The 19,776-nt window shown below is 31.9% G+C and overlaps 1 protein-coding gene across 1 annotated transcript in view; it reads right to left on the bottom strand.

Moving 5' to 3' along the window:
* LOC108917070 overlaps positions 1 to 4,761 on the bottom strand; it is a 118,652-nt gene extending 113,891 nt beyond the window's left edge. The window contains exon 1 of the mRNA XM_018723502.1: positions 4,384 to 4,761. Coding sequence (XP_018579018.1) covers positions 4,384 to 4,450 — 67 coding nt within the window. The 5' untranslated portion in view covers positions 4,451 to 4,761. The remainder of the gene's footprint in view (positions 1 to 4,383) is intronic.
* Positions 4,762 to 19,776: the final 15,015 nt, after the last annotated feature.

The following is a 19,776-nucleotide window of genomic DNA, read 5'->3' as shown; positions in this document are numbered from 1 at the left end:
CGTGAAATTAACAATACCCCGAGCATCTTAGAAAATGTCTTTAATTCTTTGAGGAACAGGTGTGAAAAGTGCTTGGAACAAGGAGGGGGACACTTTCAGCAGCTGCTTTAATTTATTGTTATAACAAGGAGGGGGACACTTTCCGCAGCTCCTTTAATTGTTTGTTATTGTTATCACGATTATTCTTTAAAATAAAGTTATATAGTCATTAACGTTATTGAAACTGACAGCTGCTATACAGCTCGTTGAGAAATGAGGTTAAGTTGGTCGCTATAAGCTACGCCCTACGTCCAATGTGTCAGAGCCAACTTCGACCACGTTTTTATTTGAACGCTCGTTATTATATATAACTTTTTATCTTAAAATTAGCCAAAGATTCACCCTTTAAAGTTTGTATAAGTTTAAACACCCTGTATAAATGAAAACACTAAATATTTACTTCTAAATAATAATTTGACTAAAATTAATTGGAATATGTAATAAAATATATATTTTTTGAAAAGGTTTATCATATACTTACTTACATTTTTTTATTATTAGTTCTAATAATAAACAAAAGATAATTAAGGTAGCTGCTCAGCTATCTTAATTATCAGTATTAAACAGTTTTTCTATTTATTTGTAAAAAATCTTGTGGGGGATAGGGAGAAATACATATTCTTACAGTTTTTTAAGAGAAGTTTCCCAAACAAGGAAGATTAGTGCATATGATATATTGATAATAAATTTAATGAATAAATTTGTTAGTTCTATTGTTTTTGTTATATTTTACGAAATGTTAATTAACTAATAATCAACTTATTATCTGTGGAGGTGCGAGTTTTCCACACAACGAATACAAAGCTGATTGATTTTTAACTTTTATCACGGATTTACAGATCTATGCATTTAAATTAATTAATTAATATGAATCGCAGCGTAAACTTCAGGTCAATGTGATTATAAAATCGCTGTCGATACAATAATTTAATGTTAAACAGGACTCAATATACAAATATTTTTAAATTGTTACTTCATGGATAACAATGCACATTCACACCTTACACCGCCAATTCACAGTAGTAATAGCTGATGATGTTCTACTCTATGTACTACCGTTTATGGTTATGCATTAAGTAGTGAAATAATATTTAAGTTTAGGGAATAAATTTATTTCTTAGAACTAAGGTTTTTTGTTTGGAATTACAAGATTCCTTCATCATTAAAATTATGTTTAATTTTAAAATATTTTCATTGTAAATACATTTGTACACGGTCCCAGAAAATTTGCCCCCCTCTTTGTCTCTGTTATTTTTAGAGATAAGAAAAACCGTTAAAAGTAAGGGTTGTAGATATTTTCAAAAATTTTGTGGCACTTGTATTGTAAAGATAGTTATTTATTGTCGCATTTATTAGCCTAAAATATGTTTTTTTTTAATGGAACAGGCTGTAGTTTTCAAAAATATTTTCTATATGATACTTACCTTTAACGAATTTCGAGGTATTGCATATTTTAGTCTAGTTTTACATGGTAGTCTTGGAAGAATACTGACAATTAAAAAAATTAAAGTAAAATGTTTGTAGAAGCAGAAAGTTAATATATTGTGACAATTTACTTCAAATATTTAAAAGTTTAGCCAGAAATAATTTTATTTAATTTGTACAACACAAATTTAAAAATAAACTTGTTTTTTCGGAAAGAAACTAGTATATGCTGTAATCACATATAATTTTTCAAAACATACTTTTAGTACACTAGTACCAAATGGGAGGCAACAAAATGTTTTGAAAAAGTAAAAAACAAATATTAAACTAGGACGGCAAACTGTAAAATAAAAGTGTCGTTTGTTAAAAATCGTATTTTTAATTGAAAACAGATAGTTCATTTAATATTATATAACTCTTGTATCTGTATCTACTCAGTTAATTTTTTTCAAAAAATCCCACTCTTCACCGCTTACTAGGGCAATGATGGTGGCATCATGGTACATATTAATATTAATAATAATAATAATAATAATAAATATAGGTATCATATACAGAAAGTTTCGCATAAGAACCAACACAGAGCAGCAATTAAATTATCCATAAAATAAAATAATAATAATTTAAGAAGTATATAGGGTAATTTCACTTTAAATACAGAAACGGCAAGATTAGATACCAAAAAAATAAGTAGAGTTCGCTCTATAAACTTTTTCCTGGGGTATTCTAGATACAGGGCGTTAAAATTTACAAAAAAATATACTTATATTTTCTGTCATATACAAATTCATAATGCGCTGATGGAATTGAATGAAATTTACTGCGTATTCACTTAATTAGACCTTTTTAGGCGAGCGGTTCACCCCTAAAAAGATGCTTCTAAATGAAGGTAACCGACTAAATTTTTCAAACAAAAACCTACAGCATGAAACTTTTTTATTTTATAAAGTGTATTTTTCTGATAATTTACATATATTTTTTATATTTTTCGGCGTGGTCAGTCAATTGTTAAAAACAAAAAAGTTGTAAAAAAGAATACTCGCCGAATGACTGAATTGGTTTTTTTATTGTAAAATGGACCAAATTAAACACTTTTTCTTCTTTGACAAAAATTCGAAATATGCTTCGTTTACAACTTAATGTGAAAAAAGTGACGAAATCGACAAACTTTCTCAATTTTTTTCTTAAAAACTACTGAACAGATTTTAATTCTAAAAAAAGCATAATAATCGGCAGATCTTCTACTTTAAGATATATTTGTATATATGTCAATTATTTTATTGAAAGTCTAAAACGAGTAAAAAAACACTACAAATAGTAAAATTATAACTCTAGATCCATTGAGACATGGATGGAAAATCGAAAATGGTTCTTTGGATTTTAATTATTTCGATGGAGAAACTGCGTTAGATATGCTTCAAAAATATTTTTGTTCATGTAGTGGAAAATGTTCTACGAAAAATTGTAACTGTTTGTCATCGAACCTGGAATGCTGTGCAGTCTGCTGTGCGTGCTCAGATGAATGTCATAATGTTCCATCCGAAATTGATTATGAAACGCTTATTTCAACTCAAGAACTTGTCGAAAATAACGAAAAACTTATTATTTAAAAATTAAATAAAAAAGAAATTAATATACTTTTATTGCTATTAATATTTTTGTAAAATAAAAATAAAATAATTATCCTATACAATAAATTATCCAATAACTTTTTTATTTTTCGAGACCGCTAGGTCAATTATTATTATTAGGTTAATTTTACGATTTAATAAACTTATTTAGTTTAGTTTTGGTATAACTTTCAAGTCAATTTTAACCATTTATAAAACCAAAAATCGAATATTTAAATTTTACTAATTATTTGCAAAAACCTTACTTGGGCTACAAAACCAAACAAAATGATCTTTTGAACATTTGTACTGTTAACATATATTGATTAAAAAAATCATAATAATGTTTATTGTAAATATAATTTTCTTTAAAAGACTTTTTTTTACTCGCTTTAGACCTTCAATAAAATGATTGACCCATACCAAAAAATATATAGCTTAAAATAGAATATCTGCCGATTATTATGCTTTTTTTAGAATTAATATCTGTTTTGTAGTTTTTGAGAAAAAGATTCCGAAAGTTTGTTGATTTCGTCACTTTTTTCACATTAAATTGTAAATATCTTGGAAACGAAGCATATTTCGAATTTTTATCAAAGAACAAAACGTGTTCATTTTGGTCCATTTTACAATAAAAAACTGTCCAAAGCCTTTCGGCGAGTATTTTTTTACAACTTTTTTGTTTATAACAATTGACTGACCACGCCGAAAAATATTAAAAAAATATGTAAATTATCAGAAAAATACACTTTATAAAATAAAAAAAGTTTCATGCTGTACGTTTTTGTTTTAGAAATTTAGTCGGTCATGCCTTCTTTTAGGGGTGAACCGCTCGCCTATTTATTGAATGTAATATTAACCTCGTGGCGTGATTATGAAGATATGACAGAAAACATTTTTTTTTTGTAAACTTTGAAACCCTGTATCTCGAATGTCGCGTGCCTAAGGAAAAAAGTTTATAGAGCAAACTCTACTTATATTTTGGCAATTAATCTAATCCTGCAGTTTCTATATTTAAAATGAAATCACCCTGTATATTGCATTTCAAATTTCGAAATTTTTAAATTTCTTAGTATTATTTTAACAAAGTATAAGAAACAAATCAGTGACCATCTAAAAATACATATTTATGCTTCCTAGAACTCAATAAATATTAAGGCAGTGAATAAATATTGTCGTGCACTAATATTTGGCGGATACGAACTTTTGATATTTACAAACTTGGGCAACTACTTAGCCTGCCTATGAGATATCAAGTACACAGGAAACACAATTTATTAGCGTCGTTCCCGCCTAGAGTACCACTTACCTTTCCCTAAGAAGAAGAGCACGCTGAGTAGCAGCTTCAGATGCAGCTTAAATATCTTGAAGAACATGTCTGCCTACACTCGAATTCGGGCTAATAACTCTTATCTCCTTCCCGACTTCCACGTTAAATGTCCTGTACCACTTAATCTGGCTTAGTCGACTAGTAAACACTTTTAATGGACTCTGAATGGCTTAATAAAACTTTACTTCTTATTGTCTGCGATTCGGGGAGCTTTAGACTTTCTTTATTACACGACCAGTTCTTATTTGTTTCTGCTGGACTTTATGTTTAATATGCGAGGATCAAATTTACTGCAGGGGTGCTCTAAAATACCTCAGGGGTGGGTTTAATCGATATTTTGTTTTATGGTCTCACAGAATATTTTTTTCGGTTTTTAGTTTACGCATCTTAAAATTTCTAATTTGGCAGAATTTACCAGCTGCCGTTTATATTCGAAAGTTTAGTAAATACAGGTAACTTTTTAATTGTCCAATACAGGTATCTTTCTTATTTTAAGAGATGCAGAAATGGTTAAATAAGCAAAAATGTGCAGAATTGCATGCTTAACACGGATTCGTTTTTAAATTTAGAAATTTCCGAATAGTTCCGAAGATATTCGAATGAATCCGATTTGATGCTATTTTTTTAGTTATATTTCACTTGTTTTTTCAAAATTTTAGGACAAAAATGTGTGGTCTGATATAAAATGATGTAAGGAATGGATTTTTGCTGTCAGTATTAACGTATCTCTAAAAATGTGTGCTAAAGCAGTAGTCAACTTTTGTTTTTCTTAGAGACTCCATATTGAACTTTTGCCTCATTAGAAGAAAGGGGAAATTCTTTTTGCAACGATGTATAATTTATGGGGTTTTCATAAATAAATAACCAAGGTATTAAATATAATTATTAGGGTGGCCCAAAAAAAAACGAATATTCTTTTTTTGGTATCTCTTGTGAAAATATGTTAGTTTATCATGTTTTAAGAGCCCCCTCAAAAAATCAGCTCGAAAAAAATTTTTTAGGGGTCGCCCAAGAATTTTAAAAATTTCCAAAATCGTCAAAAAATAATTTTTTTTTCTCGTTATTTTATTATTTTCTAGGTTGAAAAAAATCTTAATTCTGAAAATTTCATATCGATATTTTAATTTCTAAAGGTTCTCATAATTATTTTAACTTTCAAAGTAGTGTACCTGTTTTCGAGCGACCTCTAAAAATAAATATCAACGAACTAATATTTTTTTTTATTGAATTTGATGAAGAAAATAATAGAAATAAATCACGGTGGCCCAAAAAAATATTCGTTTTTTTTTTGGGCCACCCTAATACATAATTATAATTTTAATAAAAAAAAGTCAAATAGGCATGTGAATTTGTTCTATAAATTCATGTAATATTTCTCATTTTTTAATAATTTTTAATACACCAACCTTTTAATTTAATTTTAATAATAGAAACTACTAATCCTATAATAATTTTTACAAGAAATCAAAATTTTTAAAAATCTTTATAAAAGCTTATCCCTTTATAAATAAAATATTAATATAAAATTAAAAAATTAATTTTATATTATTAATAATAAAATTTAATTTTCTACATAACAATAACAATAGCAACGAACAAAACAACATAAATAAAATAAAAAAAACAAAATTAATTGGAAAATTTAATTTTTATTTTTTTTATAAATGTAATCGTAATAGATATCGTTACATTTTTATAGAAAAATTGTAGATACTTACATTTTTTTGCATTTTTGTCTATACTTATTAAACAGTAAACTATTTTCTCTACTTTTAGGATCAAAATGAGAGGAACTAATATTAAACATACAGGGTGTCTCACGGTGACGGCCAATTAGAATTATTTCAGACTACTTCGATTTGAATTTTGAAAATTTGGAATACCGGGTTTTCGGGCATGCCCTTCTCAACTAAAATAATGACGTCCACGTACCACTTCCGGTTATACCGGAAATCGCTATCAACTTGCTTATTTTAAATGGAACACCCTATATATATTATTGCAATTTTGGATTCTACGTGTTATTTTAGGTGAACTTTTATTAAGTTTCCCTATTCCTAAAATTAACCGTTTTTGAGATATTTCATTTTTTTCAAAAAAATTTAGAGAAACAGTGACTAGCTTCAAACCATGTGTATTTTATAGTAAGAAAGAGAAAGCAACAATATTTATAGGGGGAATAGCTAGACCCCTAAGTTTCCCATCCATACATTCAAAGTGGCTTAATTGCATACACGGTGCTAGAAATTTAATGTCGAGTTTAGTCCTTCATAAGTCGGTTTTTTAAATGGAACACCCTGTATGTTTTTTTATTTTCTTATACCCAATTTTATTCTCTCTGAACGGTATCAGGGTTCCCTATACCTATCTCTTCTAGTTTTTAAGTTATCTACTATTTTTTGTGTAATCACCTAAAATCATGTAATTTCTTGCAAGGATAGCTGTGGAATTTTTAGCAAAACTTCAAAACAAACAACTAAACTGCCAATTTGTTGTTAGTCTCTTGCAGTGACAGTTTAATTTAGTGTTTATAAGAAATGAAAAACAATACATAGGTATTCAAATGGTGATATTTCGGTAGACAAAACAGTTCTGTTGTTGTCAAATTATTTTATTAATTAAAACCACAAATTAATTTTATTAATTAATAATAACAATAGCGACCAAAACAGTTGAATTTGCTGATATAAAATAGCTGTTATACAATTTTTAATAAGTTCTGAATCACCCTGTTTATTAAATTTTGTTTTGAAATATCCGAAACTTGAGTGAAATTATAATAAATACCTACCAGTAAGTTCAGTATTTCATGAAAAATTGATTTTTATTTGAAAGTTTATTAAAAAAAATAATAATGATATGTTTAAAATATATAATAAGAAGTGACGGAATATACAAAACAAAATATTAATAAACATAATTCGAACTAAATCATTACGTTATCACAGAAAAAAAATCGAATCAATTTTAAACATATCTGCAAAAGAAAATAATGCGTTACGCATGTTATTGTTTGACTATTAAACTTTGTTTTGATATCTTCAAAACTTTTACAAGTACAATTAGTGTATATTTTAAATATAATTATTTTTTAACCAATCATTAATAAATCCTCATTTATTCACATATTTTTAATTTTTTTTTTTAGAAATATTAATGTATTTTAAAAAAGCTCATGTATTTTACCTAAGAAAACATGAACTAGCTTCCTAAGATTGTACTTTTATTCAATACATATTCTTGCTCGAAGTACAAATTTCGCAAATCACACGCCAGTAGTTCTGCTGTGCAAATTCGTGACACCCACGCTTTTCTGTCGATTTTGTTTCATTGTTCCATACCATCTACTTATATGTAGTTTGTCACATTCCCCAACTTCGTCGTTATAATTTGTTAAAGCTTACCAGACAAAGCATATTTTGTTAAGCTCTGCATTCTGCACACCTAAAACTTCCCGATTAAGTTTCCGAACTCCATTGCGGCTTTTTTGCGTGTTTCTAAATGTCCTTGTACGAAGACTATCTTAATTTTAGTTGTAATCCGTTCGGGAAAAGGTGGCTGGGGATAACACTTCACTTTATTGGCACAGTGGAGTCGATATCAATTACTTCAAGTCGGTATTTACCATACAGGGTGTCTACATACCAGTAGGTATATAAATTGTGACAAGAAGTAGTAAAAAAGTTCCATCAATAAACAAGGGTGTAAAAGAAGTGAACACTAAATTGTAAAAAATAAGAAAAGGTGTGATATAAACATATTCCACCTTCAATACAAGACTACCCTGGCTCAAAAATAATGAACTGTGGTAATGAAGGTTAAATTAAAAAATTTTTAATAAAATAGGAAATTTGATAAGAATCTTACTATAATAACAATTCAAAATATTTAATTAGTGATTAGTCTGATTGTAAATATTTAATGTGATAAAACGTAAACAAATATTTTAATGCAATAAAAGTATGGAAAGATTGAATATAGCCAATTTTTGAGTTATGGTGGGCTTATATTGAAGGAGCGTTTTTATTTGTGTCTTCCAAACGGGTGGACCAGATCAATTCATGAATAAATTTAATTGTACAATAAATGAAATAATTCAGGGGCAAAGATTCAGGAGTATTGTCGTTTTTTTTTCGATCAGTACTTCTATGTTAAGCCACTGAAGTTTTCTCAAAAATAGTAGCAGCTAGAATAAATTAAAAATGTACTTTTTGGATAGGACGAGTGTAACCTAGCGACTTGGAATTTATGTCGTTGGTATGAAAAGTCAACTAATGCTGATATCGGTTAGAACTTGGATGAGTGACCATCTGGAGAAGGCTCGCGATGCTCGTCCGCCTTCTAATGCTTGTATGTCGGTGTAATCACAGAAACTATACACATTCAGGCGAGGTTTGTCTAGGACATACCATCCCTCGAAAAGGATGTAACACCGTTGGTTCCTTGTCTCAACAATGTTAGGCAAGTAAAAATTCCTACCCCAGGACAAAGTGGGGGTTTCTAGGTTAGGGGTTGCTCGTTTTCTGGCGCCAGTGTTTAGCCATAGTAGCAGAAATAGGTCGACGTAAAATAACCAAAAAAGCTAATAGACCAGGCGGTATCTGTTTTGGTTTGGGTGAATCGTATATCCACGGAGATTTTTGGCTTTTTGGCTTTCAAATAACACTAGAAATTAAAATTTTTCTATGCGCATAAAAAAAACGTGGGCTTAACTTTTGACGGCACAATATGTTAAAAAAATTGGAAAAATGTCATATTTTTCTTCCTATTTAATTATGTATCTTTTTAAGAGTTGATTTTAGACGAAAATGGAAGAGGAAAAAAATGTTTGTAATTAAATTTTTTACAATAAATGACAGGTTACAAATCGAATGAATCATGATTATTATGGTAAAAATAATATTTAAATTGGGTGTAGGACCTTTATACTTGGCTCAAGAAAACTTCATGTTATGTAGAATCATTACACCAACTTTTATCAAAATCGGTTCGATAGATTTTGCATAATAATTTTGCAATCCAGTTAAAAAAAAATGCAAATTTTCAAAATTTTGCACAGCAAAAACCAAGGCCCTTAGATATTTGAAAATTTAATCACATATAGAAGTTCTCTCAGGCTTTTAAAATTTTTTTGAAAAATTCGAATCCGTCAATTAGGAGAGCTCTGGCGCTTGTTTAAACATTGGTCGAATTTTTATACTTATAAACAATTAGAACTTTGTGAATATTCAATCAAATCAAATTTTTTAAAGCAGGTTTTAAAAGTTCTTGGAAACAGGCTTCTTTAAAAAAAACAGATCGATTGATCAATTAGTTACGTAGTTATAGCCGTCATTTACACTAATGTACTGGGACATCCGGGTTAATTTTTCGAAAAATACCTTTGGTATTCCGAGTACTTACCATATCTAAGATTACAATACTGTTCTTCATTGGCAACCTACTCTAAAACATGTTTAAAATTATTTATGCAAGCGAGAAATTCAATAAAATGGTACGGGTGGTGGTGGGGGAAGCAGAGAGCGCGGCCCTGCTCGAAATTGAATCGTCTATAACTACGTAACTAATTGATCAATCGATCTGTTTTTTTTAAAGAAGCGAAATCATGATTCATTCGATTTGTAGCCAGTCATGTATTGTAAAAAATTTAATTACAAACATTTTTTTCCTTTTCCATTTTCGCCTAAAATCAACTCTTAAAAAGATACATAATTAAATAGGAAGAAAAATATGAAATTTTTCCAATTTTTTAACATATTGTGCCGTCAAAAGTTAAGCCCACGTTTTTTTTTATGCACATAGAAAAATTTTCATTTCTAGTGATATTTGAAAGCCAAAAAGCCAAAAATCTCCGTGGATATACGATTCACCCAAATATGGCTTTTTGAAACAGATACCGTCTGGACTATAAGCTAAGCTACTCTTTTCGATAGGACTTACCGTTTTCGATAAATTTGCAAAACGTGATTTTAAGACCCTTCCTGACTGTATGTAATTGACAACACAAAATTTGTCATATTTGTCTTAATAAATGGTTTATTAATATACAGGGTGTTCCCAGTTCGGGTTGCCTATACCTGAAATGGATACAAAATTTCAATTGTCAAAAAAAATCATTCTTCATAAAAATTTTTGCTTGTCCAGAAGCCTGAGCAAGATAGTCATTTGTTCAGTTTAATGTACAGGGTGTTCAAAAATTTGGAAAAGGTAAAAAAAAGTAAAGAGTAAAGTACCTTAAATCTTAACACTACGTGAAAAAGTAATGGGGAAAAGTTGCTTGGAATTAAATTTTATGTTTAAATATGAAAGCATGGCCTTCTAGTTAATACTCGACATTCTGGGATATTCTAAGACTCTACTTATTTTTTAATACTTTCGGAGAACGTTTTTCTGGCCAGAATTAGAAGAAGGACATTTGGAATATAGACAAAAAGCGTATTTCCAACAATACGGATGTCCCACTCACTCAACAATTATTTCTAGTCCGCAATTGGCTTAAACAGAAAATTTCGAGAGAAGTGAATAGGAAGATATGGTCTTATTTGTTGGCCAGCAAGGTCTCCTGACTTGTCGCCGCTTGATTATTTCCTTTGGGGCTTCTTGAAAGAAAGAGCGTACAGAGAACCAGTGCAACACAATATCGATTTCTTAAAAAGCAGGATAATTGAAGCTGTTGCCCAAGTAAATGAAGAAATGATACATCGAACCTACTCTGCATTTAGAAAAAGATTGGAGAGGTGTGTTGAACTTGGCGGACTTCATGTAGAATAGTTTTGTAATGGCGCGTACATACTGATTCTGCTGTGTTCTCAAAATAAATGTTGGATTAATGTTTTTGAGGTTTTTGATACCCTTGTATAAAAAATAAATTATCAATATGCAAATATGTGTATCTGTTTTTCAATAAAGCAATATTTTTTAAATAGAATGGCTTCTTCGAAAGTATTAAAAAATAAGTACAGAATGTCGAGTATTAATTAAAAGGCTATGCCTTCACATTTAAACAAAGAATTTAATTCCAAACAACTTTTCCCCATTACTTTTTCACGTAGCGTTAAGATTTAAGATACTTTACTCTTTACTGTTTTTACCTTTTCCAAATTTTTGAACACCCTATACATTAAATTGAACAAATGACTATCTTGCCAAGGGCTTCTGGACAAGCAAGAATTTTTATGTAGAATGATTTTTTTTGACAATTGAAATTTTGTATCCATTTCAGGTATAGGCAACCCGAACTGGGAACACCCTGTATAAGTAATATCATCCTTTATAATTTACAAATATATAAATGTAGCAGAATCTTTATAATCAACCGTCTGTTGGATTTTGACATCGATCTGTCATCGCTGTTTAGTAATAAGAACATCGGCAGAGAGTGTTTGGCGCTATTTTCCTCTTAAGGTGCATTTTGAGCTAGCCCAGGGTTAGGGATACCCTACAGATTGGCGCCCAACGCGAGGTAATTCTTTATCTTGTGGTCTTATAAGAAGTATACTGTTTTTATGAACAAAACTACTCTTATTATTAGTATTATAGGTCAGGTACTCTAATTTTTATTGTTTGCTTAAAATTTTTAAAATGCACCAGTGCAGAAATGCCAGGCATGTATTTTATATAAAGTCGTGTCAATGGTAATGGTCTTGAAGCTCGTCGTCTGTGCGCTAATCATCCAGTTCCGTCTGCTGCAATATTCACCAAACTTCATTAGTGGCTCCAGGAAAGCAAAAAATTGTTAAAAGTTATATCAATTCTGAAAAAACTGCATCTGTTTCCATATCTGAGATAAAGAAGCAAATTTTGGAAAAGTGAGAGAAAACCCAGGATCTAACGTTAGGCAGATTGCGGTTCACGATATAGCGCCCAATCCAATAGATTGTTTCATCCTTTTCAAGAATGAAGTAGGATTTTCCACGTACAGAGTCTTCAATTTTCATAACATGCATGTTTTGGGCTGACGAAAATCCACTTGCTGTTGTTGAACCCAGTCATCCAAAACGCTTTAGTTTAAATGTCTGGATTAAAATCTATTGTATTACTACAATTTTTTTAGAGAGATGTTAGATTTTCAACTTCCAAAAAATCTTGCTTGCACAAAAAATAATGGCTATCAGTGTATCCATTCTCCTTTAATAATAATAATTGGTAAAAACTTTTATATTACTTCGACTAGGTATTAAGTCTGTAACAATTATGTAGGAACTATTGCGCTATATTTGCTGAAGTATCAAAGACAGGACTGTTAAAAAGTAAGTTCCCTTTTGGTGCTTTCCTTTAAAACTAGCTTAGCAATCTGCGTATCTACGTGCCCCACTGCCTCTCCATAAACTTGCCAACTAGATCGTCAAGCACAACAAGCACAACCTTAATCCTCATTACGGAAAATAATCACAAATATTTCAAAGTTTCCTCCGGCAAGAACGTTGTTTAAAATTCTCAACGCGATGCACCGACAATGGACTCTTCTCCCATGCGTTTTCCTGAAATTTTATTTTCGTCTTTTCGCCTTCCTTCTTTATGCAAATTCCGTAATCACCAGACTTAACGTTAAAGGGTTGAGAAGGCTCACTGCAAAGTTTATTTAAATACTACAAATAAATGGAACAAAGCGAGGTTTAGTTGGCATTAGTTGCTAGTAAAGTCTTTTCTTCCTTTTCTTGAGATATGCTTTCAAAAAAAGTAATCACGTTCTCTAAAGTAAATGTATTCGTTTTATTATGTCTTCGTATAGAAGCTATAATTTAAAACATTCCCTATTTAACCAGTTCTCTATCCCTTATACAATAAGCTGGGCCTAAATTCGATAGGCACTAAAGACCCCATGTATCTGTCTGAACTTTGAACCCCAAAACAATCGGGATGACCTAAGCCGTAAAGACTCCGCTATCAGCAATATCGAGCTACAATTAACGTCAACTTATGAAGCACCATTTGTCAGTATCAGAAATATATCCCCTCGCTTAGCAAAATTATATAATTCTGACAATGGGAGCTACGTAGCAGTAAACCAATATTACCATCATAGATTCTTATGTTAATAGATGTTCCTATTGTTCTCACATAAGGGAATTTGGAACAATTCTGAAACATTAATGATAAGAGAATACCTATTACCAGAATGAGATTTATATCAATAATTCCTAATTTTCAATGTCGTTTCTCCATTATTGTTTAGGTTGATACAGTGATCAGTTTTTTTATAAGAAAATTTTTCGATATCTAATTGTCTAACTAAAGAATTATTTGTAATTGTTCTAGAAAATCATTTGCAAGTGTACCTCTCCCAAGTTCCACCTCATTATCGTGCTATACAAGAACATTTAAACACTGAATTTCCTTATCGAAACGCGGTGGTTATGGCCTGTTCGTTCCCCAGATTTGAATCCTTTACACCATTTCCAAAGATATTAAAAAAATTTATTGTATGACAAAGAAATCAATTTATCAGTCTAATAGGATCAAACCAAATTACGGAAAAGATTGTAAAATAATCTGATGCATCTTCTCTTTTCTAAAGAATGAGTATCAGACCTGATTGTTAATATGTTGTTATGAAGATCTCGTGGCAGACGAGCCCCATTAGATCTAAATGAATCATTATTAATGTAACAGGCATAATCCCAAACTAAAGAGTAGTATTCAAGCTTGGATTGAAGTATTAGGATCCTATAATTATTTACTATTTCTAATTTAAAATCATAATGCCCTTGAAGCTCCCTTGACAATATAATCAAAACTTAAAAAATATATCCCAAACCCTTAGTGGAACTGTGTCAAATATACATTATCGAATTAATTAATAGTATAGGAAAGGATTGGATTTTCGAGTATAAGTGATGGTTTTGCATTTATTCACATTTAGGTTAAGTTTGTTGTTAATAGACCAAACTACATGTTTATTGAGTTCTTCCTGAAGATTGTGGTCTTAACTGACTGAATAGATACAAGTTAACGTCATTAGCGTACAAAAGCCTTTCAGAAATTAGCATACTTTCAAGGTCATCAATGAATAGGAGAAAGAGTAGCGGACCCAAGTCCGAACCCTGAGGAACCTCCCATGTAACTCCATAGGTTTTACATTTGATGATATTAAATGTAACATATTAAATGTAAAATTTTCAGAGATGAATTAAATTAAAAACATGGGATGAAATGTCAACACAGCCCCTTATTAGATAAATTGGCACCAGTTTAGGATCATAAGTCGGCTTGTTAAATTGTTTCCGTAAACAATAGATATTATTATTACCATCCATCTCGACAACAATGTCTTGTTTAAGAAAAACATTTTCAAAGCGTTGGATAAAACTGTCTACTATCGATTGGGGGTCGTTGAATTTAGGTGCAGTACATCTGGTACACAAGTAGGTACTACCTTTTATATTCTATATGAAAATCCAAGAATTCTTACTGTGAGATGAAATTGAATTTTCATTACATTGTAATATTCAAGCGGTAATGTGCTAGCGACAGCTGCAATGTACATACATTTGCGTAGAAAATCCTTGAAACTTTGATTTTTTATTAGTATTTATTTCTTACAATTATATGTATCCGACAGTAAAATTGCAGAATTGAAAATGGATATATTTAACAAAATTGCAGCAAAGTTGAAAAAAAACGGTCACATATACGAAAACACTGCCGTGAAAATTCTCACAAATGTTCCCAAAATCTTGACAGAAACAAATTGAATCAAACTAGCATGCAATATTGTTTGAAAATTTCCGATAATTTACATTGACGGAAATAATTTCACAATTATTGTAAAACTAATCACAATGTGAAAGTTGAATTTTCACACAATTTGTTTCTGTCACGATTTCTGTCAATATCTTTTTCTTTCTAGAAACAACCAATCCCCCTACAGCAGATATAGAGTTGAAAAGTAGGTCATACTAAAATTATAACATTTATCTACACTAAAGGCTTCTTTGACACGTACGAGGTCTGTCTGAGAAAATAACCGAACTTTATTATTTTAATTTTATTATTAATTTTATACATTATTGGTTCTTGTGTCCTTCAAAGTATTCCTTGCCCCTATCCACACAGTTTTTCCAGCGGTTTTTCCATTTCGCAAAGTAGTCCTGGTGAACTTCATTTGAAATGACCTTTATAGTCTGTGACGAGTCAACAATAGTCTGAAAACGGCGTCTTTCAGCACTGATTTTAATTTCGGAAATACGAAAAAATCGCAAGGAGCCAGGTCTGGCGGGTAAGGAGTGTGAGGGAAGACAGTAATCTGTTTTTTTTTACACAAAATTGACAAATTAACAAAACTGAGTGTGTAGGCGCATTGTCATAGTGGAAGAACCATGAGTTATCATGGCCTCATTTTGAGGATTTTACGTAATCATTGTAAAACGGCTGACAGTACACACGGTTCACTGTTTCACCTTGAGGCAAGAATTGAAAATGCACGATTCCATTAATGTCAATAAACCAATGAGCATCACTTTGATATTGGATTGAGACTGACGTCTTTCTTAAAGCATAGCGATCCTTTGCCAATCCAGAACGGCGGTGACAACATTATTAACATTAAGACGATGTTTCGCATTGTATTAGCTATGTACAAATTTAGTTTCGTGCAACTCTCTCGGATTCAAAAATACAATACCTATGTACATTTTCAGCCACAAAATTTGAATTCCATAAATTTCGAATTTTCACCACCAAGAACGGCGGTGACAACATTTTTAACATTAAAGCAATGTTTCGCTATGTGCCCTTGCAAATTTGGTTAATACATCTCTCTCATTTTCAATAATGATGTGATGATTGAACTTTTATTTCAATATCGTAGTCGTAAACCCAGCTTTCGTCCCCCGTTATGGTCCTTTGAATGAATGTTTTATCGTCCTTGGATTGTTCAAGGAATTGCCGACTAACGTTCATACGATTCTGTTGCTTCTGTCGATTCTGTTGCTGTTGCTTGCGATCTTTCTGTTGCTCGGTCATCAAACCAGGAAATTCTTCCTGCAACAAATATTTGACTTTCTAAACCTGGGAATCATCAGTTGAAGTCGAACGCCTTCTTGGTCGGGGGTCATCTTCAATTGACTGACGTCCACTTTTAAATTATTTGTAATATGTATACGACCCAGAGCATCATCTTATTTCAAAAGCTTCAACGTTTCCATGAAATATTTACACTTAAACACGTTGTACTCAAATAACAATATCACGAAAACTGAATGAGAATTCAACAATCCAAGAACATGCCCAACGCAATGCTGCCAACCGCATATAGCTAAATATCACCATTCCCGCGTAATTCAAAAATATGTCTCACAGCTGCATCATAGACTATTAGACAACGGCCAAACGTTTATGTAAATGTAACAAAAAATCAATTAACGTTTAAAGACTTGTTCGAATCCCATCGTATCGATGTTTAGAATTAGTGTCGAAGGTTTCTCTCATCTCCAGTCATTCTGTCCAAAAATAAGGCGAAGAGAAGAAAATGAACCGAGAAAGCCAAATTTTTTATATGTTGTGGGGGGGGGGGGCGCTTAGAAAAGCTTAACTTGAGATTTGAAACCAAGATTTCCTATGAGCATTTTCCACCATATTGAAAAAAGGGGTGAATTTTTGTTTTTGCTATAACTCGGTTCCCCGTCGAGATACAGAATTGGTGTTTTATTGTTTTTTGTTCCTTTGCACCTATTATTGTTGTTGAAATATCGAACAAAATTGATAAAAATTCAAAGATTCGATATGGTTTTTCGGGTTTTTCTCTTTTTCCTTAATACTTATCGAAAAAATGAATATTATCAAACTTGTTGAGGATATTTGTACAAACAATTTAATACTTTTGTCCTTTCTCTAGGGTCTAGGTCTAGGGTAATAATTGCGGGTTCTATTGTGTCGCGAAGTCGACAAGTCCGTGCGAAGTTTTTATTTTATAACTCCCGCGGTTTTATAGGTACGTTGTAATGGATTCGAAATAAAGAACTAACACAGTGAGATTATGTTTCACACGTATGAAATTTATTATACAAAAATGTTTTCGTATTGAAGAAGTATCTACGTCTTCTGCACCCACAAGCTGTTCCGCATTTTTCCTTGTATTTGCAAGACATTAGCTTCAAGCCGTGTTAATAATCGGCTCTAGACCATGGTCCGTTCGTCGTCAACCCCATTCTTCTGGATCCTTGTAAAACCCAAGCCAAGTTTGTACCTGATGATACGTGCGGAATATGTGCTGTCATGCTACGCTTCGTGTTGGTGGGAGTGAACGATAGGTTGAATCCATTTCTGGTGATAGATTTAGCGTAGCGTTGATATCGTAGCGCATTGATGTTTTTGCTGTGTTTCTCATCGCCATATAGGATTATAGGGCAATGCGAAATCGTTCTCCCGTGGATGTCAGATCCTCCGGATCGACATGTTCTCGTTTGAATAAATTAACCGATGATAGGTATTTCGTATGTTTTCCAATATGCTGATGAATTTCGATTTGCCAATGCTGAACAAAGAAAAATATGTTTTCGAGAACGGATTTATTATGCTTCATACTAGTTGGAGAGTAAAGTGTTCCTGGTGTATTTCCTTTTCCCGGTTTTCGAAAGTATACATTTCTTCTGTCTTTTGCTAGTCCAGTGAGCATCAAGAAATCAAGAGATCGATGTCTTCGTCGACGAGTTCAACCGAATCGTACTTTGATGCTTCTGCGAGTGCGATGGTTACAATCAGAGTGTCCGCATCTTCAAAGGCTTGTTCGACTCTGATTTCGGTTTGTACAAAACGAAGGCGGAGCATTTTTATAAAATTTTCTTTGTTCTTGTTTTTTATCTATTTACTTAGTTCGATATCTCAACAACTAACAATAATAGGTGCAAAGTTTATGAGATCTAAATTGTAGGTCATCGAAAGAGGAACAAAAACAATAAAATAACAATTCTGTATCTCGACGGGGAACCGAGTTTTAGCAAAAACAAAAATTCACCCCTTTTTCCAAGATGGCGAAAAATGCACATAGGAAATCTTGGTCTCAAATCTCAAGGTAAGCTTTTCTTCTAAGCACCCCCACAACATAAAAAAAATTTAGCTTGCACGATTCACTTTTTTTCCAAATGTACAGAATGACTGGACTAATATTATGCCATCATCGATACATTTACGTTATCTTCGATTACTTATTATCATTATGCGAGCTGTATGGTAAGTTCGTCCCAACAGACGTTAATTTCTTGCGGATACGTAGCGACTTTTGTGCAATTTCGTTATTTCAAAAGCAGGCAGAATTGTCTGGAGCTCATACGTACAAGCAAACAATTTTACGGTTATTATGCATGTATGTTACATAACCGCCGCATTGCTATCCATCCTAGCGTGAAACTCTGGATTGTTGCTGTCATCTCTGGCGCATCCGTATCCTCCTTAATGAGGGGAAGGCTGGGAATGACGAATATTCGATGCATTATCGGGAACGGTGGAAAGAATTATAACCGTTCCTATTTTTCACCTGCTCCCTAGTGGGAAACCCGGAAGCCCTCCGCATTGCGTTCCATTATCTGGAGAGCGGAATGAAATATTTAACTTTTACTTCTTAAATTATAATTTCGTCATAACAGCCGAAAGTTTTAACGCGGGGTTTTATTAGCAGAAAATCTTATAATTCCGCGCTGGCCGTCGAAGTTTCGGCTCTTTAATTGCCATAAATTACGTGCAAGTGTTAAATAATTATGGCCTTTATGGCGTCCATTTAAATAATAGCGTTAATAAATTATTCTGGCGAGTGCGAAAATGTAAGCATTTTTAAGGCGCTGTAACTTAATGGCTAAATGAATATGAGTAAGACCGGTTGAGGAGGAGGAGATACCGGAAATATACTGTTAAAAACGGATACGTCAAAACATCTACGTTTTTCTGACCCTAAAGCTGGAGCAGAAGCAAGAGAAGCGTTAAGGTTTCGTCTTTCAATATGGAGGAACACTGATATAAAATGTGAAAATTGACATACCATTTTTTGCAATTGCAAAAAGGGGTGTAGTGCTAAGTGCGGCTGCAAAAAAGTTGTATTGTTTTGCTCATTAGTCATTAGTTTGCACGACTGGCCTTGACCAGATGTCAAAGCCTGTCGTGCTCCAATGTTGAATCGCCATCAGAAGAGGATTCTTACGATATCAGCGAAGAGACATCTAATGCATCGCTGTTAGAACAATTTACTTGTATCCAGCAGGAAGAAGAAGAAAGATAAGAAGAAGGAAGATAAAAAGAAGACATTACACTTGAAATTCCATAAGATAATTATCAATCAGACGAACAGTTTTCCCAATTACGCATAATTCATACCGCTTTTATCATTTCCAATAGTACCATTTTTTATTTAATACAATATTATTTAATTAAACAGGACCACAA

This window comes from Anoplophora glabripennis, unplaced genomic scaffold (genome assembly GCF_000390285.2).
Source record: "Anoplophora glabripennis isolate ALB-LARVAE unplaced genomic scaffold, Agla_2.0 scaffold69, whole genome shotgun sequence".
Taxonomy (NCBI): domain Eukaryota; kingdom Metazoa; phylum Arthropoda; class Insecta; order Coleoptera; family Cerambycidae; genus Anoplophora; species Anoplophora glabripennis.
The sequence above is the reverse complement of the archived record's forward strand: the minus strand, read 5'-3'. Positions and strand labels throughout refer to the sequence as shown.